At 42.9% G+C, this 25,775-nt stretch overlaps 1 protein-coding gene across 4 annotated transcripts in view; it reads right to left on the bottom strand.

Moving 5' to 3' along the window:
• Nucleotides 1–25,767, bottom strand: part of OGDH (oxoglutarate dehydrogenase) — a 62,512-nt gene extending 36,745 nt beyond the window's left edge. For 2 of the 4 annotated variants that reach the window (XM_048512505.1, XM_048512507.1), the window contains exons 1-4: nt 25,680–25,767; nt 15,868–16,116; nt 2,379–2,567; nt 567–657 (exon numbers count right to left, since the gene is read on the bottom strand). In XM_048512505.1, the coding sequence (XP_048368462.1) occupies nt 567–657; nt 2,379–2,567; nt 15,868–16,089 (502 nt within the window). In that variant the 5' untranslated portion in view covers nt 16,090–16,116; nt 25,680–25,767. Of the gene's footprint in view, nt 1–319; nt 423–566; nt 658–2,378; nt 2,568–15,867; nt 16,117–25,679 lie in introns of all 4 variants that reach the window. The other 2 variants (XM_048512504.1, XM_048512506.1) reach the window with 1 other exon arrangement.
• Nucleotides 25,768–25,775: the final 8 nt, after the last annotated feature.

Here is a 25,775-nt window from a genome sequence, read left to right as displayed (position 1 = left end):
GACCCGGACATTTTCCTCAGGAAGGCAAATCGTTTTCACTACCAGCCTACTTCAATCCATGTACAACTGGACTCAGATGAACAAAGACTGATCGAAGAAGACACCTAGTTGGCTTGCAGGGTGCGTATATTACAACGATAACTTGTGGCTGCACCTGGTAGAAAAGACTGTTGCTCCTGCTTGTTTGTTTTTTAAGTGATCATTATGAAGGAAACTTAAGACCTTTCCCTCTGGGCTTTAGTGAAGCGTCTACCTAGAAGCTGTGAAAGTGAGAGAGGAGCTCAAGCGATGCGGCACTAACTGCTCTCGGAGCCCTCACCCAGTTTGTCTGCGGAAGTGATAATATCGGCTGGAACGGAAGAGTCCAAATCAGCATCCAAGATGCCCAGGGGGTCCAGCTGTGCTACATGATGCCCTCGAATCTATGAAATGGGCCAGGGGCGGAAAAAGGAGAGAGGATACCAAAAGAAAGAAGGGAGGGGGAGGGGTGGGGTGGGGTGGGGTAGAAAGGAAAGGGATATAAAAGTTAAAATTACATTAGAGTTAATTGGCTGAGTAATTCTCACCGACGTTTGGAGAATCGGATACTGCCGAATCATCAAAATTTACACAACTAATGCCGAGAGGATCAAGCTTGGCATGGTGGTGACCCCTGACCTGGAAGTAACAACAGAATTAGTCAGCGCAAAGTTGGTTAGCAAGTATCTTCATGATACGGTCATTTTATAAGGTCAGGATACCACATTCTTGTTGATTGGTACCATTTCACTCTAAACACTGATTCCAGTCTGCATCACAAGCTAGAAACCGAAATAATTTTATCTTACTATAGGGGTCATACTATCTTAGTGAAAAAGAATTCATGCTGCAGACTCTTGGGAAATGAAACCAACTGTAATTATACTTAAGAAGAATTTAGAAATGGGGCAAGGACACCAGAGAACCATTTTGCCTTGCAGAGATTCTCATTAGCAGCACATTCCGATACTGTATTGGAATGTATTGGAATATTTGGTCTTTTCCATAAAACAGCATCATACAGAAGAATGCTGTTTTCTTTTACATTAGACTCCATGATTTTGACTTTGTTGACATTTTCTGTGTTCTGCTAGACTGATGTAATAGACATCTCATTCAGATTAGTGGCTAGCTTTGGCAGGATTTTCATGTCCTTACTCAATCTGTTTTACTGTCCGTTAGATAACATATGCCTGTGAAATGCTCCAGTATTTTCAGCGCTCAGGAATACAGGTTTCCCCAGCCAGACAACGGCTGATTTTATAGCCTGCACTGTGCCTTCAGCTCGGGCCTTGCAAACTTTCAGACCAGACAAAGCTGCAAGTTTAGACATTAATCTACATGGATTTCAGTTTTTGTCCCTGACTTGGCCATGGCTATTTTAAAGGGGGAGAGAATAACAGAGTTCAAGATACAGGAAAGGGGAACTAAAATCACCCAGGCTGGTGAGATACTTCCAGCAAGGTTCTGACAACTGTAGGCAAGCAACGTGCAGCTCTGGGACTTAAGTATCATCTACATCAGAATTTTATGTCAGTCAAGTGATCATATATTATTTAACTGCAGTTATCTCAAATATTTCACAGATCCAAAAATATCACTGTGAGATGACAGCTTACCTTTTAAAATTGATTATGCTTTCCATTTGTTAGCAAGTGAGGGCTGCCCTGAAGTCCAATAGCAACCAGGAACAAACTTACAGCATAACTCTAAGCATATTTATTCAGAAGTCACTCCAGTTGAATTGGATGGAATTTCTCCATAGCAAGCTTGGTTAGGATTGCAGTCATATTTTAGACCTCTTTAAACAAGAAGAGTAACCTTATTCTTAGCACAATAACCCTTTGTTTTTTAATAGCTGCTGTTACTTGGCTTTATTTCTGTTTCCTCCTTTTCAAAACAATTGTTAATTGCATTCACATTATCAAAATTTCCTTCCACTGGTCAAATGTCCAACCTAACTGCACTTAGATAGAAAGCTTCTGCAAGAGTGAATTTTGAGCACCTCTGCTTTGATTTTTACATCCAAGTATATCAAATGAGCTGGACGTCAAATGTTGGAAGTGGTCTCTTGTAAATCTTATTGTAGTCCCCCCACCCACACCAATTTTGAACCCTTTAACAGTGGATTCAGACTTGAACATAAGAAGAGCCATGCTGGATCAGACCAAAGGCCCATCAGGTCCAGCATTCTGTTCACACAGGGGAGAACCAGCAACCCCTAGGAAGCCCACAAGTAGGATACCGTCTCTGTTAGTACACTGAGCAAGGAAAGCACAAGTCTCTCTGGAACCGCAGTTGACAAAAGGAACATGAAGTGTCCACATCTGCCACCAGGAGAAAAACAAAGGTAGCCTTACCTGATACGCCCTAATAAGGGACTGGACTGCAAGATGATCTTCCACCAGTTTATCTACATTTGGCTGTGCTTGAAGCAAGGACTGTGCGTGCGTCAGAGTCGACAGACTGGTACTTAATGGAGGGGGGCTTTGGTAAGCAGTACCAGGAGCAGCTCCAGCATTGGCGTTGCGAAAGAATATGTCCCATGACTAAAAAAAAAGCAAAAACAAAAGCGTGCATATGGGGAACTCGCCAGTCGTTACAGTTTAATATCTGCTTTTCAGCATCATCAACAGTAGCTTGAGGTTTTCTTCTACAACAACTACAACAACAACAGGTAAATAATAAACCATTAGGAATTTGGTTAGCCCCTCCCACTTCAGTGACCTAGAGGCCAAAGACATCATATTATGGAACCGATTTTCTTCCACACCCTTCAAGCTTATCTCTCTCAATAACTCAGCAATCAACACTTTCACCCCATCATTAAAACTAGAGTATCTGCTCTAAGGAATTACAGCATGTCATTATTGGCTCTAAGGAATTACAGCATGTCATTTCCAAAGACAGGTACACAAGGCCCGTATGGAACAAGTTATAGCAGTTCTTTACAAGGTGTAACCAGGTTTGCTACGGTGATTTACGGACTGAGCTATGAATCAGGAAGTCTCTGGTTTGAAGCTGGTGTCTGCCATAGCCTGAGACAAACTACATTTCACAGACTTCACCACACTGCATCTGCACATTAGGGATAGTAATAGTACCTTACAGGCTCTAAAGACAACAAGGGAATGCATGTGAAATGCTCTGCACCCTTGAAGGAGAACAGTTGATGCAGAACAAACAGTGATCAATGTTCGAGTTCTCCAACCCTTCAGGGAAACAAAAAGCCCTTAAAGCAAGGAACATATTATCTGCCGAAAGGGCATTCTTCCCTGGAAAGTGCACCTTGTGAACTCACATCATGTGCCACTGCACTAGCATCAACCCTGATCACATGCTACTGAGGCTATTTCTAGCATTTCCTATTTACGTCAACCATGAGCTAAAAGATGAGTTTGAGGAATCAATGTAATAAAAGATGCCTTGGAACAGGCCTGCAGTCAAAGGACTGCGGCCCTAACTTCTTTTCTAACAGAGGCAGTAAGAATAAAGCACCAGGGTGTACAGCTGTGGAAAAGAACTTGAGCATACCCAAGGACTTGAAACTGCACCTGGGATCTTGAACATGGCTACCCTTTTAAACAGTCCACAGAACTTATCAAAATAATAAACGGAAAACAAAAAACATTTGCCAGGCATTCACAGCAGCCAAGACCCAAGAGGGCGACAGTCATTTCAGCTCTTTTTTGACGCATATTTCTCTATTGCACATAGCTAATGTGGTAATATCTGATAAGCACCACTGATAAGCATACAAAGGGCAAAGACTTTGTGTTTCTCCCCACTCCTGTCAATAAGCCTCTTACCCATCCCCTAATATTTATCCTCATTTGGTTTAGAAGGCAAGCCATTATCAGCTTTACACAGCACAGAAACACAAAAGTCATGATTTGCGTAGGCAGAAGACAGCATTTTCCAGTTTGGTAAACTGGTTTTAACTGAGCTATGTATGCAAATAATCAATATTTCTCAGTACAGAGAAGGTCTTATCTTTACCTCTTTTTTTCGGTAAAATAACCTGCAATAATCTCAAGAGAAAACACATGCTAGGATATGGAACGGCATTTTCAACTAATTATACAAACACTGAGATGACTGAAAACTTTCTTTGTCATCAATGGAGAGTTCTCTATACTGCTGCCAAATTTCCAAAGGCTATGGGGAAAAGCTGACTCACTCGGTAGAACATTCGGAAAGAACGCCCTTCCAACCCCAACCAAAAAAACAAACGTCTAGAATGTACATAAAGACAGCAGCTTCCATAGTTCCCGTTAACGGCATTTAACATAGTCAATGCATTGTTCTCAGCTGCTGACACCTCTGACAAGTGAACCGAGAGAAAGATTGCAAAGTGGTGTTTATTAACAGCAGCAGATATAATAAGACAAATCAAAACCAGAAACAAATGACCCCTACTCCATTCAATGCAAGTGCAATGCAGCCAGATGCCATTTTTTTATTTTACAGACATTTGCACTAAAAGCTCCCAGATCAGATTCAGTTCCCAGCTATCTGAGACAATTCCCTTTTCAGTATTACACAAACAGCAGCTTCATCCCATCACGGTAGTAGTGTCTGATATCCCGTAACAGACTGGGTGGGGAGAAAATCCTGTTGCAAAAAGAACAGCTCCCTGTTCTCACCATCCTATGTTTTTTTTTTGAAAAGTACATTTTGGATTTGGTGAGGAGTATTTATATTTGTTCATACAATTTGCCAGATGTTGAAAGCAACAGAAAAACCTATAACTTTTAAAATACCAACTGTAGTTTTGAACATTTTTCATTACTGCATTTACCGTTTTACTCTGATTCTATGTACTATTTTTCTTCTGCCATTCCTCCTTCCATCTGTTCACCCCTATTTGCCCACCACACATGACTGGAAAACTCAACAGGGAAAGAAGCCGGGAGGGGTGTAATATAAAAGTGGTGGATGAAGAAGAGTGAAGTCCTCTCACCCACTGCTTCTCACCGGTGAATGCCACCCTTTCTTTGGACACTGGAAGCCAACACGGGATTGGAAATCCTGGCACAGCTGTTCAATGCTGGGGTCTACATTCACTGCGCTAAACTTCCAGCACGCAGAAAAACACCAGAGAATAACCAAACCCAGTTATTTACCAGTTGAAATCTCAGGGATGCAAAATGTTACAAGGAAATCACTCAGCAATTTTCTTCAAAGGCCACTCACATGCAGCACAAGCAAACTACTTATAGATGTTGCAATGACATTTTCAAATAGATTGCATCCTGTGGCTGGGATCCAGAGACCTCTTCAGGTTTATGCAGGGGCCTGTCCTAGCAAAGTAGTTATTCTTCTCTGAGCAGCCCTCCCACTTTTGAAATTCCCGTGTTTAAAAAGCAAACCCCAAACAAAGTTTTCCATGAGGGGCTGCTGTTCAAAAACAGACAAGTGAAAATAAAGCCCCTATTTGGATCACGGAAATACTTTCAGTTCCTTGGATCTTGGCTCACAGCCCTGAGCCCTTCGGGGGAGGGTGGTTTATTAATCTAATTTATAAACAAGAGAGAAATAACAGGCTTGGCTAAGCCTTTCCCGATACTACCGCCCACAAGTCGCTTAGTGAAGTCTTTATCTTTGGCAATGGTTGGTGTCCAGTGCATCTGCAGCTGATTTGGAACACACGGCAAAAGAAGTAAAAAGAAGTATTCTATAGAAGCCTACTTTTCCACTAATATATGATATACCACTTCCAAATCTTCTGAGAACTGCTGTATGTAAAACTCCTGAAGGCTTATCCTGAAGTTTAAAAATGCTGACATGAAGACCTAATTACAAACCGAAACTGAAGATCCGCAGATAAGGACTCAAAATCTCACTTCCCTCATCTGTCATAAACTTTCCTTCAAGGACAAAGGTAGAGCAATTGGTACTAACAAAGATTGCAGAAGGAGGGGGGAAGGCCTGATAAGAACCACAGGAGTGGAGAATGGGATTTTTCTAAATAAATAGTAGTTCCTTTGCCACAGATGACCCCTGGTATAAATCTATAAAATGCAGATTAGTTTAACTTTGCGACTTGCTATGAAAAGATGTGCGTCTTTCCTTATAACTTACAGAAGAAGTGAATGAATGAGGTTAGATGGCTTCCCAATGGTATTTCCATTCAGTGGACGGGATAATCCCCTTTCTTAGAACTTTAGCTCTTCTGTTCATCAGTAGTTGTTATAAGACTGATAGTTACATAATAATCACATGACTAGGGATGGAGACCAAATTAAAAGCTCTGTCTTCCACAAACTAAACCTATGCCATCCAGTTGCCTCACTGACTATACTGGTTAGGAGTGGTGGACTCTAATCTGAAGAATGAGGATTGATTCCCCACTCCTCTACATGAAGCCTGCTGAGTGACCTTGGGCTAGTCACAGTTTTCTCAGAACTCTCTCAGCCTCACCTACCTCACAAGGTGGCTGTTGTGGGGGTAGAGGAATGGGAAGGCAATTGTAAGCCACTTTGAGACTCCTTATGGTAGAGAAAAAAGGGGTATAAAACCCAAACCTTCTTCATTAAAAGCAATGCTTGATTACACATGAACACACTGGGTTGGATATAACCAGCTTTCCCACTCAAGTCTCACCCAATTCCCATTCATAATACAACTCCCACCCTACATGGATTTTGTTTTCTGCCTACGGGTCTCATTCTCAGCATTGTTTTTCTGACCTGGATCCAACTCATTATACATCACTCCATGTCCATTAAACTGACATTGTTACAGCTCTTTCCTCTCTCACTCACCATTTGCAACACTACAAGTTCCCAAAGGAAATGCCTTTTTAATTTCATGAGCGAGTGCTCAACCCATTCACGGCACTGCAAGACTTAGTAAGTAGTGATCATCTAGTGTCAAATTGTTATAATGAAGCAGATTAACTTCTATTTGAAAGCATGTCCCATTATTTGCCACATCCCTCTAGAAAAGTGTTTCCCAACCTTTTCGACATCACGGTACTCTTGACCTCTTCATAGCTCATGGTACCCCTGCCATCTCCCCACCTTCCCCTCCCAGTGCCCCTGCTTGCCACCCCCCCACCTTCCCCTCCCAGGGTGAAGGGAAGCACGGGGCGGGGTGTGTGTGTGTGTGTGTGTGTGTGTGTGTGTGTGCGGGAATTGGCTGCTGACTTTGCGTCAGGCCCTGCCTCCTGGGCCAGCTCCAGGTCCTTGCTGGTGCCGGTGGGAGACACCACAAAAGTGAGGTAGTGTTGCCGCGGTTCCCCTGGGACATGCTCATGGCACCCCAGGGTACCACGGAACCCTGGTTGGGAATTGCTGCTCCAGAATCAGTTCACATAAACTTTTGGGCATTTAAAAAAAAGGATATGTTAGATTCCTGTTTGTTTTCATTGCAACAGACCAACATGACTCTGGACTTCTGAGAAGAGACAGCTGGCAAACATTTGTAAACTGAGAGTTTTCCAATGCATTTCAAGTGTACTAAACACATGTGCACAACACACTTTGGACTAAAACCAAAAATGTGCCATGCCTGAAGTACAGGATGCAAAATGATCAGCTCTTATTCTACAATAACCTTCAGCATCAATAGCAAAGTTGCCTGTCATATGATTGGATTGCTCCCTACAAAATTCTGCTCAAATATTGACATAGACTTTTTAACAGCTGGTCGTGTAAGCGTACAGCTCTATGCTGGCTGGAAAAAAAATGAAATAATGTGACTTGTATGTTTAAATAAAACAGCATCTCATCCTTCCTGCATTCAAAGGGAGGGTTACAATAAAATCCATCAAACATAACACAAACTCCTCAACCATACAACAATGATAACCATCTAAAACATATGAACTAACACAATCATGACATTATAAATTGCTACCCTCTTTGCCAAATATTTACCTGCAGAAATAAAAACATCCCCCCTCCCTTTGTAAAATGACAAGAGGGATGATGCACCGCCTCAGGGAGGTAGTTTCAAAGAGAAGGGTCACTATCAACAAAATGTTGTTACTTGGGACCACTGATCTTACCTGGTGGGTTGCTGGAATTGTTAAAACCATTTGCTGTCTCAATCTCCATCAGTGGGGCACATATGAAGAAAATACTTCAAATACATTGGTCCCAGGCTGTGAATGCTTAAAACCAGCACACTAAATTGAACCCTGAAGCAAATGTGCAAAGATGGCAATGTACAGGCTGTTTAAGTGCATGACATCTGACAACAGGCAAGAGATAATGCCATATTGGTGTTACTGAAAGTATCCTAAAATAACAGCTGCAGTTGCACTGAAGAAATGAAACCCCAAAATATCCGGATACAGTCATGTGTGCATTTGAAAGGCATTCTCGGGAAAGACTTCCTTGCAGAAAGGGAGGCATATAAATCGAAATAATTTTTTTTAAAAATTAACTATTCTCTTCTCCCCATATGTCTATTTATTTAGAAAATGTAAATGGTCACTTTCCAGAGACCTGCGGTTTACAACTAAAACAGTACAATAAATCTAAACAAGCCTAAAATAAACACTGAGCTGTCTGAATTGAAAGTCATAAAACAATCCTCAAGTTTGAATTAGACCAGCTTAAAAAAACAAATGGCCCAATCCGAAGTGGGGTAGTGCGAATCTGCCTATGGAGATGGCACAGGGTCGTACTGTCAGATTTGCCCCCCCAGGGCATTACAGGCATAGCAGGGGCATTCTGGAGGGGTGGCCGGGGGTGGAACTGACATCAGTTGACTTCCACCCAGCCTTTGCCTGATGGAAAGCCAGAATCCGGGGCATGAATTTACGCCATCCTTTTGGGTGACATAAGTCCATACAATCCAATGGAGGTGAGGAGGATTTTTGATGGTGGGGAGGATTTGTTTTTTGCTTCTCCGTGCCACCAAGAAGCCTTCTTGGAGGCTGTGGGGTGGCCCCACAGCAGCACTGCATCCTGCTGCCGTGGACTCTGGATTGGACTGAGAGTCTCTCAGTCAGGCTTAAAAGGAACAATTCAGGTCTAGTGCCTAAAGGAAACTAAGGTGGGCACCAGGAAGGCTTTAAGGGGGAGGGCATGCCAAAGGAGAGGCATCACCACCAAAAAAAGCACACAACTTTCTCAATTGCTGCACCTCAACTGGCTGAACTATCGTCTTTAGTGAAACAGAGTATACTTAGAGCTTTCAAGGCCCCTTCAAATTATAAACAGAACTAGTTTAGTCAGCAAGAAGACAGCCAGAGGAAGAGTTTTGAAGGCCTACAAAAAAACAGGGTCAGAGCTGAAATTCAGACACTTCCTGCAGAGAATTCCCTCAGGAGGTAGAATGCTTCTGTGGAGAAAGCTAGGCCCCAGGAGTTTAACTACAGCCAGTCTCAAAGGAATCTCATGAAGGGGAGAATTCCCTTCCCTGAAGAGGAGAATTCCCTTCCCATGAGACTGCTGACAGAAAAGGTCTCAGAAGATTGTACACTGGAATTAACACCGAATAAGAACAAAGACAATTCTCCTGTATCCAGTTCTGCATTTTACTATTGTTATCCAGTTGGTGTTAAACATTAAAGAATGCATTTGTATAAATCTGAAGAGAAATGAGGTTCTTTTACTTGGGAACTGAGTGCCTAAGGCCAAGTCATGTTATTCAACCCTGAGTACCCTGACAGTGGATTTCTTTCACACTCATAACTTCAAGGCATGTTTGCAGCTGGAGACCAAAAGCGGAAGAAAAGTGGTTTCCTGGAAGGCAACCGAAGCAAGGGAGAATGTGTGGCATAGTTTGAGACAGGAGGACTCCTATCAATGAAACATTGAGGCTAGAGTGAAGGTGACAAGCAGGGATAGACTGGAAAATAGAGCAGGGCGGAGCCAGGAAGAGCTTTAAAACAAAGGCATTTCCCCTTCATCCAGAAAGGGATGGGAAGTAATTGCAGATACTTCATCACATGGTCCATCTTGCCTCCCAAGCCCCCCATCTCCACAGTTCCTACACAGGAATGTAAGAGTACTTGTGATAGACCAGCCTGATAAACCACCTCACAGCCTTTAATCCCTACCACTCTTGCTCAATCTATTGTTAGGTCACGATAATTCTCCCTGAACAACCCTAGGGAAATCCACACCTTCCTTCCTGTCCCCATGGCTAAAGCTCTGGTTCATATTCTGGTTGTCCCCAGTACTGACAGGGCTACTTTATCCTCTTTGGTCTTCTCTTGCTCTGCCCTCTTTTCTCTATCCATAGCAGTACTGGCAAAAAGTTAGAATTGAAGACTACAAAGCTTAAATGTGAAGAAGTAAAACAGCAGAACAACTCTTCTGAGGAACACAAACATGGATAAATTGCTATTCAGGCGAGGAACAAGGGGCATTTGGAGGAACTTAGAAGGGTAAGGAAGGCAAGGTAGGTCCAAAGAAGAGGATGAAATTTCCAATGCAGTGATCAAGAAATCCCTTCCTGGCCTTCTTTAAGTGGAAAATTCCCCTTGCCTGATTTTACATTTTCCTTTCCTAACCTTGTCCTTTGAGATTCATCTTTGGACTGACTTTCCCATTTCGTGTTATGACTACGCTGCTGACCTCGACATCCAAAAACACAAGACCAAAGTGATTCTAATAATTGGCTAATGAAGCCAAGGGGAAAAGAGCAGCTAGGTTACAGTGACGATCAACATGGATGGGCAGATGGTGACACCAACCCCAATTTTTATCACTATCTCAACCCACATTAGAAACAGCTGGCCTGAACAGCACCGCTCCTAGAGCATTTCCCCCCAGGAAGAAGGATCAGCCAGGTCAATTTTTTTTACCAGACTGGCACCCAAATCAGCACTAAACAACAGGATTACGAAGTCATAGCATTAATCACTTAGCGACATATTCTTTCTGCAGGATTTGTCTACATTGATTTTGCTGTTTTAAGAACATATGGAGATTCTCAAAAAGCCCAACTCTTGCTCACGCACAAATCTAATAGCAGGTCCACTACATGTGCACCTTGAGTTCTGATGACCTTGGGCAACCTTTTTGATTGTATTCTTAGCAGTTCATCCAGAATCACTGGGCCTTTTAACATCTTAGTCAGGCTTCAAAGGACACATCTTCCTAGAGTGTGTCAGGAGTTCAAAATTTATTTCCTGTTCTCCAGTAAGTAAATAGTTGGAGATATCACTTGGCACTGTGTTACAGTAATGTTTGATAAGCATGACTGTAAATGAATTAAGTCACTTTATGCTGGCATCTTACACGTTTCCAAGGACATAATTCTTAATCATAAAACCAACCAGCGCATTTTTATGTACACGTATAGAACTTAGTAAAATTCCACGTCTCATCAGTTATCATTGTTGCGCAAAAACATATATTCAATAGCTCTTCACTAAACACTTTGCAAGGTGCGAGCTGAACGGTATGAAGAGCAAGAAATCAAGAAAATGAAGACTAAATTGCAAACAGCCTACTTAAACTTGTTCTCTGTGACTGCATTTGGTCCTTACAATGAGCTAGGATGCTGAGTGCCACTTCAGTTTCAATTAAAAACCATTGCCAAATGAAATCATCCTTTGTAGTCTTCATGCTTAGATTATAGCTGAGTATATGTGTGCATTGTGATAATTAAACAGTTTAGTATTGTATTTTATTTGTCAGCTTGTAAACAACCAGAGGCACGTTTGTCTACAGAACAGTAGCAGAACAAAACAGTCCAGGAGGTCACTTGCATAAGGAAATAGGATTGCAGTCCATCACAATGCTTGTTGTATTTATCACTGTGCTTTCACGACACCGCCTTCTAACTTTGTAATCCACTTTCTGCATTTGATGCCATGCCTTAAACTGTGATTGCATTGTTTTCTCATTCTGTCATTCTAGACCTACTGTTTACTGGATTACTTATGATGTCTGGTTTTTTTAACGTTTTGTAACCCACTTTAAGTCTCAGCGATAAAGAATGTTACTTATTTACTTCCTTTGTACCTCTGTCTGTCTCCCCAATGGAGACCTGAAGTGGCTTACATTATTCTCCTCTCCTCCCCTTTATCCTTACGACAATCATGTGAACTAGGCTAGGCTGAGAGTGTGTGACCAGACGCATGTCACACAGCAAGCTTCCCTGGCAGAGTTGGGAAACAAACCAGAGTCTTCCAGATCCAAGTCTGACACGCTAACTGCAATGCCACAATGGCTGAAGTACACAAGCAGCATGATTCTTCTGAAAGCAACCAGAGAGGGGAAAATTTCTAGATTAGAAAGCAGCATCTAGTAAAAATGGGCTACAATCACCTCTTTGTATTTAGTTGCAAAGTTGATCTACAGCATAACCCTAAACAGAATCATACTTATGTATGATCACAGAAGTCAACAGGGTTAATAGGATGTTAACAGCAGTTAGGACTGAACTTCCAGGGCACTCAGTAGTAAGGTGGGCTACCTAGCTTCACTAGTCCATTAAATCATCAAGGAAGACCAATCACAAGCTCAGGATAGCTACACCAGCTTTTCCATGCTGTGTTTGCCAAAGGAATACCAGCTCAATTTCCAGTGGAATTAGTGTCTTCCCTTTTAGGAAAAATATATATTTTGTCCTGGAATGCTGAAATCCAAGACCCTTGGATACAAAGTCAGGGATGTTACCACACAATCAGATTACATTGGTAACTCCTGAGCGTTCTGAACTTTGAGCTGCTGAGAGTTTACAACTTAGAATACCTTTTTCTGAGGGGAAATAACTCCAGCCTGTCACGATAAGACAAAAGTGAAAGTCAGGTGACATTGGAAGGTCAGCACATACTGGCATATAAACCAGATCAGCTGGCTTAGGGCAGAACTAGCTATGGCAGGACAGTTACCTAGACAACACCACCGATTTATCAGGTTGAAGGAAGGATTGGCAGAAAGCCAAGTCTGAGGTAGCTTGAGGACAAAGACTAGAACAAGTTTAATGCCACATGGAAGTACAGCGGTCAAGTAGTTCAGGAAGCTTGAAAATAATGTAGGGAATGAAAAGCAATTGCAAACCATAGAAGTGGATGAAATATTAGGAGCGAAACTACCAGACCACAGCCACACAGCCCAGAAAACCCACAGTAGTCTACTGCAAGCTGCTTCATATTGGGAGTTAAAATGCAATTTGTAAATTCCAGCTTGTGCCCTGGCTAAACTCCTGAAAACTGTGTTGATGAGCTCTTCTCAAACTATTCCATATGGCTCACTTGCCTTGGGGGGGCAGAATCCTAGTAAACAAAGGAATTCATGGCAGAATTATGAACAGAAATTGCTACAGGAAGCCTGGGTGCTGCATAGGATTCAGAGATAATTGTACACATATTAAATAGCTGTGTTACATATGCTTCACATGTTTATGGGATACACCAGGAATAATGCTACTCTTCCCCGCAATAGTCATACTACTTAGCTGTCAGGAATGGCACCTAATTATTGAAACGCATTCCTGATTCCAGGGCAAGGTCATATAAATGCAGACTGTGATTGCATCTAGGTGATTGAGGTGCAGTCCTGTCAATGTAACTGCTTTGAGATATATGTATTCTGCCTGCTAGATGTAACTGCTCTGTTAATGGACATTATTGCTTTGTTCTTACTTTCAGTCTTTCTCATGCCCGATAGACAAACAAGACTTATCCTTGACACCTTCTACTCCCATGAGAAACATAGTATTTCCAGTTGCTCCAAGGGGGCAGATGGCCAGGTGGCATTATCTCTATCTGTCACTGACCTTGGGGCCTTCCAGGCTCTGATATAACTCTTTTCCACATTCTTTGGGAAAATGGGAGGGGGATTGTTTAGGATAAATAGTTCTGGAAGAACTGACTTCTTGCAAGATGGGTGCTATGTTACCTTTTCAACAAACGCTTCTGATCAGCAATCCAGAGCCTGTTTATTGCTTCAAGGATTGAGACCTAACACTAGCTCTGCATTCAATTTTCATGAATCATTCAAAACAAACCTTCAAGGCTTTCAAAGGTTGTTAATAAAGCTCTGCATTTTAAATTGCATATTCACCTGAATCTGCATGGAATCTCGCCTGAAGAGTTTTGCTTTCTGAGAATCTTAGTGTATATTTTTAGCAACTATCTACTCACTCAAGGTTAAGGAAAATAGGAAAGACTCTAAATGAACAAGGATTAGCTGTTTTCACAGCTGTTTGTTCCTCTTAATTCTTAACTGCTACATGAACAGATCTCACTTTTTTGTGATCAAAGAGGGGTTTTTTTGTGATCAAAGGTTTTATTTGCCTGTTGCTTTCCTGCTGTTCCTACTCTGTAGCAATCCAGTTGTTGCCTACCCTTGTCGATTTTAAGCTGCTCACCAATATTTTTAATCTACAGAGATTGCCACAAGAATTTTCAGTTATTAATATAACATCTAATACAAACGGAAGGCCATGATGTGCAGATCAAGAAATGTAAGAAGATATCTCCCAGGGGTAGGTCTTTAAAATCGTCCAAACTGGAACACTTCTCCAAATAAATGACAGTTCTGTTTTCCTAAATGTCTATATATCCTATTGGGGCTTATTGCTAGCATGTCAGGAATGTTCAGATGGTGACCCTTACTGACAGCACATGGCTTAGAGGGATGTGCATTTGTGATTCTGTGCAATATAGTTCATTGAACTCAAGTCAAAAGCTCTCTCGCACCAAGCATGCAAATGACTAATACACAAGCACATCAAGGTAGGGCTGTGTTAACTTCAGTTGTGCCTGAACTAATGTTTTCCCACCCACTGGAATCAGTGCTTTAAACACAAAGCAAAAACAAACACTAGGATATTTGAAGACATCTGCATTATTGCCCTAGTACGTAAGAACTTCCTTGCTAAACTAGACCAGGATTCACCTTAGTCCAATACTCTTTTTTTTAAAAAAAATTGTAACGCATCACATGCGTTGGGTAGTCCAACAGAATGTGATGTGCATTTAGGGCCAACTTGGACACTTAGACAGAAGACCCGCATGCATTGAGCAGGAGAAAATCTTGATTTGACAACTGGAAATACATTCTGCCTTAACATTCAGCCTCCCTCCAATGTCTGGGCAGAAGAGGGCAGGTGTACTTAGCATCAGATTCTATACCTAATCAAATTCAATACCAGTCAGCATGGCTCAGTCCATTCTTTACACGTGTTTATATTTCCATTACTGTGTACTACCGCTTTGAAAACTTCCATACAGAATTCAGCAAAAATTTAGACCCTAATATTAAGACTTATGACTTCAATGGGATTCAATGCATAGTGATTTACAGATCAGCAAGCATTGTAACTTTTATCTTAGAAGAAACCCATGACACCATTGTGAAGGTCATCCCTTGTCAAGGTCATCCCTTAAGTACCACAGGGCAATACAAGACTCTACTGATTATAGTAAATCAGAATTAGCAAATCATCAGGTATTACTAAGGTTAAAATATACACAAAATTTTAAATCCACACATAAAGCTATTCAATTTTGAATGTGGTTTGCATTTATATAATGGTAGAACAGATCTTAGCGCCTCTTTCCGATCTAAAAGAGTCTACTTCAATTACTGCAAACAGAATAATCAACAGAAGGCCTTCAATGGACACCCAAGAGAAGCAGCTCAACTTTGTATGTATCCATGCCGGAGTCAAGCAATCGTTCCTCAGGGAAAGCAGGTGGAATAAGTTTGCAGATCCATTCCAGGATTGACAATTCCATGGTTGTCGTCCTCCGTCGGTCGCATGTTTTCAGGTTTTGCAAAGTTGAAAGGATTTGTAATGACTCCAGGGTCTTCATCCAGCTGGACTCCACTCTGAGACCACCTGTACTTACCTGAAAAATCAGGGCTCATGTTTGCATAGCAGCATGTAAGAGAGAGAAAGCTGTATCCTAGCGAGGCTGCTCCTTACCTTATGTACACTTTTGGGGTTTTCCAACCAAGCATAGTACATTTCCTCCACATAGTTCGAACTAGTTCCACTCAAAAACGGCTCAGCAGCAACAGGCGCGCTATAGCACCTGATTTGTTGAAACGTCCTTGGTGCTGCTGGCTTATTTAGAGAAACAGTCTTAACAGTCTGTGAGGCTGTTAGAGGCCTCAATTTAGTGGCACAAGTCCTTAAGTGAAACATTTTTGTTCTGCAGCAACAGACAGGATCCTGTAGGGAAAGAAATAAAGAATGACTTTAGCCATTAAAGGAAATTCATAAGTCGCAAAAATGCAATTCCAGCTTCCTCCATTTGTTTCCATATCTACACAGGAATGTCATGATTTCTACCTTATAGCTCACTTAACTCGCCAGCAACGAAGCGGAGCACCTGATGCAATAGCAAAAGGAATGATGGCCACAATCTACAGTTTAATTGAGCACACTGATTCCAATGTGCTCCTCTGAACCGTGTGTGATAAATGATGCAGTGAATGCTTCGGTAGTCTGGCTGCTAGGTTAGGAGTAGGTGAAACTAACTGAACTTAATGGCCCAGGACAAAGGCCAGACAGTTGGAAACTACAAAGCTAAATGATGAAATTTAATTCCTCTTTTGAAATATATTGTGGCAAATGATGCCCACTGATCAATCCCACTTGATCAGATCTAGGTCAACACACCACTCCCAACTGTGGACTGTCAAGAGTCTCCCTCAACGTAAATCAGAGGCATTGAGTCCTCTACACCAGTACTGTTCCCTCTCACCGACAGCAGCTCTTCTAGGTTGCAGGCAGACATTATTCTAGCATCATCTTAACTGGAGTTGCCAGAAACTGTGAACTCAAGATTTTTGCCCAGGTGAGTGCTACACTATACTCTGTTCCACAGATGATAGTACAGTCAGTTGAGGTGCAGCGGTTGAGACAATGGTATGCTTTCCCACTAGAATATAGTCTTGAATGAACATGGGAATTGTTTTTACACGCTGCCTTTGTCAAAACCAGTATTTTATGCATTGCTGAACTTTGATACAAAAGTATTTATAGTTTATTGAATGACTTTCAAACGGATGTAGGAGCAGGGCTTGGAAGCTCCTAGGATCCAGGCAGAGCATTTTGCAACAAAGAAGGTCCAGGATGCTTTGTTTTGTGGTAGAGGAATATACAACCTTTGGGTGGAACAGAGTATAGTATCTTGGAAAACTGGGGCATAAATGAAGTAAAATGAATAAAATTCCAACAGTATAAATCAAATGTTTGTGACCAATCTCAGGTGAAGCTGATGAGCTCAATACATTGCTCCATACTTTATTACTGGACTATTGACAAAAGTTCAGTTATACAAATCCACCTTGGAGACTATTGTCTTTCCTGTTAAGGAAACATTAACAAGTGTTATCAGTACAGCATTTTCCCTCCCTTAAAGTCAATCCTGGTAGCTAAAGAGACCTAATTCTGTCTAGTAACTGTTGATCTATCTAATCCCTTTCTTTGAGTCACTTCACAGAACTCTTTGTTAAGAGCTGAATTCAGATGCAAGCAAGCAAACCAATGAGACCGAGAAATGAGTGACTGGAAAACAGCAGACCTTTCTTTTAAAAAGAATGATAAAAGATGATCCACGTGCTTCACCAAATCTAGAGACAAGGTCCCAATGAAAGGAATTGAATCAAAAGCATCAGATACCTACCTCAGCGCCCATGATTACTCCTGCAACTCACTTAGCCCAACTGGTTATTTGCCTAAGCTTTCAATTCTAGCTTTTTACATAGATGAAGTACATTTTGGCACGATGCTTTCCAAAAAGAACACATGTTTGGGAAATCAGTCACCACAACAGAAAATCTGCATGCTAAGGATCTGACCCAGTGAAATGATGAGGAAATGGAACTTCAGGAAAAAATGGTTTAAGAATTAAAGAAGGTTGTAATTTCCATCCAGAACGCCTCTAGTTTTTGAAAGAGCTGAAAGACCTGAGAATGATGTTTTTATATAACGTACCAGTAGGTAGACACATAAAAGGACTACTAGTACTTGTCTTCCCCATGAGATCTTTTGGGTGGTAAGAATATCTGGCAAGCTTCCTTCTAGAATCTAGATCAGTGGTGGTGAACCTATGGAACCTATGGAACTTCGGATCTACATACTAGTTAAATGAGCTCCACTAAGCCACTAATTGCATAGTCCTAACCAGAATTACAACCTTCTAAGCCTATTGACTTCAGTAGACTTAGGGAAGAGGAAGAAGGGTTGGATTTATATCGCCCTTTCCCTCTTGTAAGGAGACTCAAAGGGGCTGACAAACTCCTTTCCTTCCCCCCCCCCCTCACAACAAACACCCTGTGATGTAGGTGGGGCTGAGAGAGCTCAGAAGAACTGTGCCTAGCCCAAGGTCACTCAGCAGGCATGTGTCGGAGTGCACAAGCTAATCTGAATTCCCCAGATAAGCCTCCACAGTTCAAGCGGCAGAGGGGAAATCAAACCCGGTTCCTCCAGATTAGAGTGCACCTGCTCTTAATCACTACGGGCATAGTTTGTAAGTCTGTTTAGGATTATGTTGTTAGTAATATTAGAACAATATTAATGTTATTAATAGAATAATGTTACTGGGTCACTTTATACAATACTATGTCAAGATCTATCAGAATAACTTCTTTATCAAGTCAAGAAGTTCAAGATCTAAAACAAATAGAATTAGAGCTTTTTGAAGCAGCGTGAAAGACATGAGAACAAAAGGCATGTCAGTTTAGTCACTTTCAAGCCCCATACACTTCACAGACAGATCCACGGCCACTACAATTCTCAATTCAAATGCTTCTATTTATGCAACTGCATCCCACCACTTCAACTCTAATTACCTTTCAGAGTTATTTAAGCAAGAGCAAAACTCACTAGCAATTGAGTATCTGGTTTGAAGAGCAATTGTTGGCTACTGCCATTCATAATACACATTAAAATGGAAATTCCTGTTTCTTTAATCTAGCTACTCTGCTATAGTCATTTACATCATGTCTGAAAAACCAACGGTTGAGAGTGAATAAAATCAAAACCAAAAAGGCCTTTTAAAAGCAAAATGCTTTATTTTTTAACTCTGTTATTCTACCAGCCCAGGGGTAGGGAACCTGCGGCTCTCCAGATGTTCAGGAACTACAATTCCCATCAGCCCCTACCAGCATGGCCAATTGGCCATGCTGACAGAGGCTGATGGGAATTGTAGTTCCTGAACATCTGGAGAGCCGCAGGTTCCCTACCCCTGTACCAGCCTAACCCATAGCCCAAGGCAGCTGGGGAAAGGCACTGCTACCATGCCACCCCACTGCCTCCAGAAGGCTTTCTGGTAGCATGGGAAGGGAGGAAAAATGGGGGGGGGCGGGAAATCCCACCAGAAAACCCTCCAAAGGGCTAAATGGAGTTATGCCAGCCTTTCAACCCCCAAGTTGCGGCATGTCTAACTGCGGCATGTCTAACTGCAAAGCCCAAGTAGAAGCTGAGTAACATTGGGACCACACCACCATTCCCCTCGCTCGTGTCCCATCAGATGCCAGTGTAGCCCTGCAGAGGCAACCATTTCCAGCTTTCACTGCTGCAGAGCTGAGGGGTGGCTGGTTGCCGGCGTTGTTGCTTTCTCTGACGGTGGAGGTGCCCCTTAAGCTGGGGAAAGGGGGCAAAGATGCTGGGGCGAGGCCATACCACATCTAAGCAGCGATTTGGCTCCCCTCCATTTGGGTGGGTGATATGTCTCCTTTTAAATGTAACTTCACTTTAAATTTAGATTTCATTTTATACAAAGTGTAGGCATCTACTAAAGCTGAATTCATAACTGTCACAGTTAAATGCCCCCCCCCCCCCCCGAAAACCATCCATATGGCTACTTGGAGCTTCACAATTATTATAATGTTATATTATTATATTATTAAACCACCTTTTCTCTCTGTGTCTGTATATCTATATATAAAAAACTACCTTGTTTGTATTAGGGAGACCTCATAAAGTTTGACCTCAGCTTTAAAGTATGTAACTTGTTTAGCAACTTTACATGCGTAGAAAAACTGATTTGCTTCACGACTTCCGTCTTCAACTGCAGCAGATACAATTCTGTAAAGGCAATGTGTCTTGCATGACCAAGATTTTGAATTATGGTGCTGGTTAGCATATAGGTGCCATTTAATGGCAAGCTAATATCTTCTCACTATTCTACCGACTAGGCAGTAAGAATGCTAATTCTAGAAATTATGAAAAAAATAGGCTTAAAACAATGATTTAACTTGCCTCAAATTAAAACAGTCCATCCTGTCCCAATCTGGTAATTTGTTTACTGGATTCTTTGACCGCTCTGTGAATGCTTGTGTAGCAACTTCCTGGCTAGGATTGTGACATAAGGTTCTTTGGAATGATGCAATCTGTCCACTCAAGCAGTGGCCACCTTCCTCAGCAGCAGTGGCGTAATGGTTAAGAGCAGGTGTACTCTAATCTGGAGGAACCGGGTTTGATTCCTCACTCTGCTGTCTGAGATGTGGAGGCTTATCTAGGGAATTCAGATTAGCCTGTACACACCAGCTGGGTGACCTTGGGCTAGTCACAGTTCTTTTGAGCTCTCTCAGCCCCACCTGCTTCACAGGATGTTTTTTGTGAAGGGGGGGAAGGGAAAGGGGTTTGCAAGCCCCTTTGAGTCTCCTAGAGGAGAGAAAGGGGGACATCAATCCAACTCTTCTTCTTCTCATGCTTATTGGATTTTAAAAGCAGCTACAATTAATATTTTTTATATTTTTTTATAACACCAGTGGACCCTGCCATCCCCTCCCCTCCTTCTTAAGGGGTTTAGGCTGTGGGACGCCATCTATTGTGTTTTGTAATTAGAACACTGTGTTTTAATGGGGTTTGGTTAATATGTACAGAGCTATAATTTAATTATTCCTGGTTGTTTATTGATTTTATTTTGTGCTCTGTTATATACTCTGTGTTCACCGCCCTGAGCCCTTCGGGGGAGGGCAGTATACAAACTTAATAAACAACAACAACAACAACTCTGGATTCCCCACTCTATGAGATCACAGTTCTGTTCCTCTTGGCTGAAGAACCTGAGAAGCAACTGTTCTATCACCATTGCAGAAAGATGACTTCCCAAAAAAGCCGGGCAGCTAGTAAGAAGTGCTGCCCTTGACTCAGGGAAGTTTGGCACAGGGAACGAAAGGAAAAAAAGAAGAACAATGCAGCACCACATATCCTCAGCTGGTAATTCCTGATGCAGGAAAACAACTTATTTTAAAAGAGTTTTGTTCATAAAAATAAAAAGGGTAAAATCATCTTGTTAACACCACCTCAGAGCATTAGTATGTGAGACACATCCCCACAGTTGTTTTTTTTTATATTTTCAAAAGAACAGCGAGTCTTGCTTCTTTATCCCAGTATGCTGTGATGCAGCCTGCCAACTTTTGAGCTGGACAAAAATTAATCCAACTGGCACCCAAATAGCTTTGTGCATCATAGGACTGTCATATCTTTCAGAAAGGATTCCCACTGTATCTTCTACTGGCTACACCGTTTGTTTGATCGGTTTTGAATGGACCAGCACAGTGGCCAACCTTCTAGAAGACCTCAGTGTCCAGTCCTTCAAGGCTGCCACAAAGCACCAGGTCACACGAAGCCCCTCTTACTCCTTGCAAGCTCAGTCAACTTGGCAATCCCTACCTCTGGGCACGTGTAACCTGTTTTGCAGCAGCCAGGTTGCTTCAAGTTTCCTCCTGAACCCTGCACTGGCTCCAGACAAAAATGTGAGAGCTCGTGTGTGACCTGGTTTCTGCTGGCTTAGGGAGGAAGAAGTTGTTGCTCTTGTTATTTATAGGCAATGACACCCGCAGCAATTTAAAAAGTAGCCAGTCGCTTACATAAGTGTGTTCTTGGTCCCACAAGTATCTACTACTATGCAAGGTCAAATAACCAGAAGTCTATTGATCAGCAACCCAAAGGTAAGTTGTTTTGGGCTAACTTTACAAAAGGTGGAAGCAGCCATTCTTTAAAAAGCCATTCTTTTTAAATTCACAGCTTAAAAAATTATACTTCTCAACTGCACCTAAGTGCATGCTCCTAAGTGGGGAGACATGAAGACATTTTTAATTCAAGGCCAAATCATGATCCTTCCTCTGCTCCTATCAAACTCAGCTATTGTTATCTAAAGAGGGCCCTGACCTGGATAGCTCAGATTAGCCCTACCTCATTAGATCTTAAAAGTCAAGCCAAGCAAGTACTTGGATGGGAGACTACCAAGGATGCAGTGTTACGATGCAGAGACAGGCAATGGCAAACCACTTTTGAATGTCATTTGCCTTGAAAATCCTACAGGGTCACCATAAGTTGGATGCAACCTAACAACACTTTCCACCATCACCTTCAAAAAGCAGGAGAAGGGCAGTCACTTCCTTTACCTTGTATCTGAGCACTGTAACCCAGCCACTATTCTAGCAGTGGGTGAACAACTGGTCAGCAATGTCATCAATGAAAGCAGCTAACTGGGAATTGTGTTGCTTAAACAAGCTGCTACCATGTAAACAAAGCTTAATCAACAATTACAACTAGATTAACAAATAGTTTGTTAGTACAGTGACTCCAGCAGAGAAAGTTCTACAACATTTTTTCCGAAGTAACTACTTGACTGTCAGTAATACATCCACAGTTGAGGAAAGGGGTGGAAAGTCCCTTTAATGAACATTCTTTAAACCCATTGTAGATAAAACACTTCTTTCCATTTTAAGGAAAACTCAAGGAAAACAGTGGAATTCGCTTTTTGAAAAACATTCATTTCCTAGAGCATATGGGAATCTTTCAAGCTTCACATACTCAGTAAGCATAAGTGTTATGGATACACTGAAGTGTCCTGCAGCAAACATGCGGAAGGGAACATCCAGAAAGACATCTATTGTTCATGTGAAGATACATCCACTGCAATGGTGACTCCAAAAGAGAGAAATGGATGTTTCACACCTAGCTTCATACATGAGCAGAGGAATCCAGATGGGGGAGGCTGAGCGTGCACAGGGAAAAGTGGAGGGCCACACCGGCACCCCGCTGGTGGAGGGGGCAGACACAAGCAGCTGGCTGCCTCTCAGCTCTGTGTTGGCAAAACCTGGAAGTCGAAATAGCCCTCAGATGCCGAGGTGGGTCAGGATGTTAGTCAGCTTCCTTCAGCATTCCAACCCAGGAACACCGGCCCCCGGACCTGCAGACTTATGCCACACAAAATGGCAGCGTAAGCCTGTGTTGCCCCTGGGGTGGTGGAAGGGGTTTTTGTTTTCCCTCCTTCCTATGCTTCCCAAAGCCCCTTTGGAGGCGAAACAGTGCTGCCTTCATGGCGCTGCCTCCAGCCGCCACAGCACTCCTCCCCGCAACTGGATAGCACTCTTAGGGTTTCAGTTTCAGATGTGCCCGATACAATCTGCAACTAAGTTCTTCTGCACATGTCAATAAGCAGGAATTGTACTGCAATAAGGATGACACTGCATGGATAAAATACGTGTAAGGGTCTTCAACAGCTCTGCCTGTAGTTTAAGTCCATCCCATGAAAATGCAAAGGAGGGCAGGAAGGCATCGCATCCCTTTGTCACTACATCAAACACATGCGAGTTTTACATTGGATGACATGTTAATTTTGACAGTGAATGACTTCAACCACTGATCCAGATGAAATTTATGTTTGCCATCAAGCCACAGCTGACTTAGTGACTCCAGGGATTTTTCAAGGCAAGAGCTGTTCAGGGGTAACTTGCATGGCTCACTTCCACATGAAGACCCAGGACTTCCTTGGTGTCCTCTCATCCAAACACTAGCCAGGGCCGACCTGCTTAGCTTCCGAGATGCAACGAGACCAGGCTAGCCTAAGCTATACAGGTCAGGGCGTAACCGCTTATGCCACATGTTAGCGCTCCTTGTTTCGGTATGTCTGCTCAGGCAGGATGTAAACATTAAACTGAGTCATTACAGGCCAGTCAAACACTTTGAACACTAATCATTAAATGTAATGGATACTGCCTACAAGCTATAACTCGTTCTCTTTTGTGTAATCAGTACCTCTAATCTTACGGTATCTGGTAAGGCCAGCAGAAAACTTCCTGTAAGATCTGCACGTTTGTATGAAATAACTAGAGCCACATAACAGAAAGAAATCAAAGGTAAGTTTGAATCACGTATTCTTTAATAGAGCCTGGACTTGGATGGCTCGGACGAGCGTGATCTCATCAGATCTTGCAAGCTAAGCAGGGTCAGCCTTGGTCAGCATTTGGATGGGAGACCCCCAAGGAATACCAGGGTCCTGGCTTGGAGGCAAGCAAGCCGTCTCTGAATGTCTCTTGCCTTGAAAATCCCACGGGTTAAGTCGGCTGTGACTTAGCAACAAAAAACCTCAAAAATGCCAGAAGAGGAACAGAGAGCAAATATTTCAGTCAAAGGTGAAACGTGATGCTTGCTTAATCAGCTTGCATGAGAAATTTCTCAGTAGGTCTGAGTATACATGAACTATTATTGAAGGCTTACTAGCAACTCAGACAGTATCGCAGAAACAAATGGACAGAGAAATTGTTGCTCTCTCTGTAGGTGTATCTCTACTGCTGCAAAGCTGGCACAAGAGTACATGCATAGAACAAGCAGTAACAACCAAAGAGGACCTTGCATTCAAAACACAGAGTCATCATTTACAACCCTTCGCACACTGTACAAGTGATCCCCAATGTGGTACCCAAGGCTGCAACTGCTGCTGAGTTTCCTGGCACCCATGAACTACCCTACTTTTGGACTTTTCAAGTTCCCTAGTTTTTGGTCTTTCACTCACATTCTCATTTTTATAACCTTTCTTTTTCCCAGTAGCCTTCACCCTAACTCTCCCACCTTCCCCCCACTACTATTTCTTAAGGTAAATGAAGGCATTGGTAAAGCCAGGAAAAAAAATGCAGTGAGATTGATGAGACTGGTGGACGGGTGTGTGTATGGTAGTGGTCTTCTACAAAGTGGACACAGCAGGGCCATATGTTCTTGATAGATTGCTTAAAGCCTCCAATGTTCTTGATAGATTGCTTAAAATTACTTTGCCACAGCAGCAGAAGAAAGAGGGAGGCAGCTGGACCGCCGCTTTGCAAAGTGGAAGCGAACACCAGAAAAAAACACAATGAGACATAAAAGAAAAATGGAAGGCCACAGCAACTCGTCCCAGCCAGCCTGCAGAATACTTTCTCGTGCAATTCGTCATACAGAGGATTGGGAGTTTCCTAGTATTCAGCTGGATCTGACTGAGTATCGGAGTTCCCAATCCAGCAAAATTCTGCAGATGAACACTTGAGGCTGGAGCAAAACGGTGAGTTCAAAAAAGTCAACTCGGTCGACTCATACAAAGACCCGGCACCGGCACCTGACTTCTTAAGGCCACGGAGGAAAAAAGAGGACAGGAGCAACCCCTTGCCCCGTGGACTCTCCATGGCGAAGCGGCTACAGTCACGAGGGGTCGGTGCAGCAGCACCCTCGATTCATGTCCAGCGAGGGCAGCTGGGGTTGCAAAGCGGGGTGCAAGAAACCCTGGTGCATCACGAGGCGCGGGCGAAGACCCGGCTCCCAGGCTCCCCGCCAGCCTGCAATTGGGCACCGGCCCGCCCTCTCTCCCCCACCCTCCCGCTCCCAAGGACATGCCGGCCCCGGCAAGGAGCGACTGTGGCCCGGGCGCCGGCCCCGCCAGCCCCCGCCGCTCTCCGCCAGCGACCTCGGCGCCCCCGCTCGGTCGCGACCCGCCAGGTTCTCCCCTCGGTCCGCTCCTTTACCTGCCACCGCCCGGCCCGTCCGCCCTCTCCCGACACCGACCTGGGCTTGACAGCGCCGACCGCTGGCCACGCCCTCTTCGCGCGCCGCCTCGCGTC

This window comes from Sphaerodactylus townsendi, linkage group LG12 (genome assembly GCF_021028975.2).
Source record: "Sphaerodactylus townsendi isolate TG3544 linkage group LG12, MPM_Stown_v2.3, whole genome shotgun sequence".
Classification (NCBI taxonomy): Eukaryota; Metazoa; Chordata; class Lepidosauria; order Squamata; family Sphaerodactylidae; genus Sphaerodactylus; species Sphaerodactylus townsendi.
The sequence above is the reverse complement of the archived record's forward strand: the minus strand, read 5'-3'. Positions and strand labels throughout refer to the sequence as shown.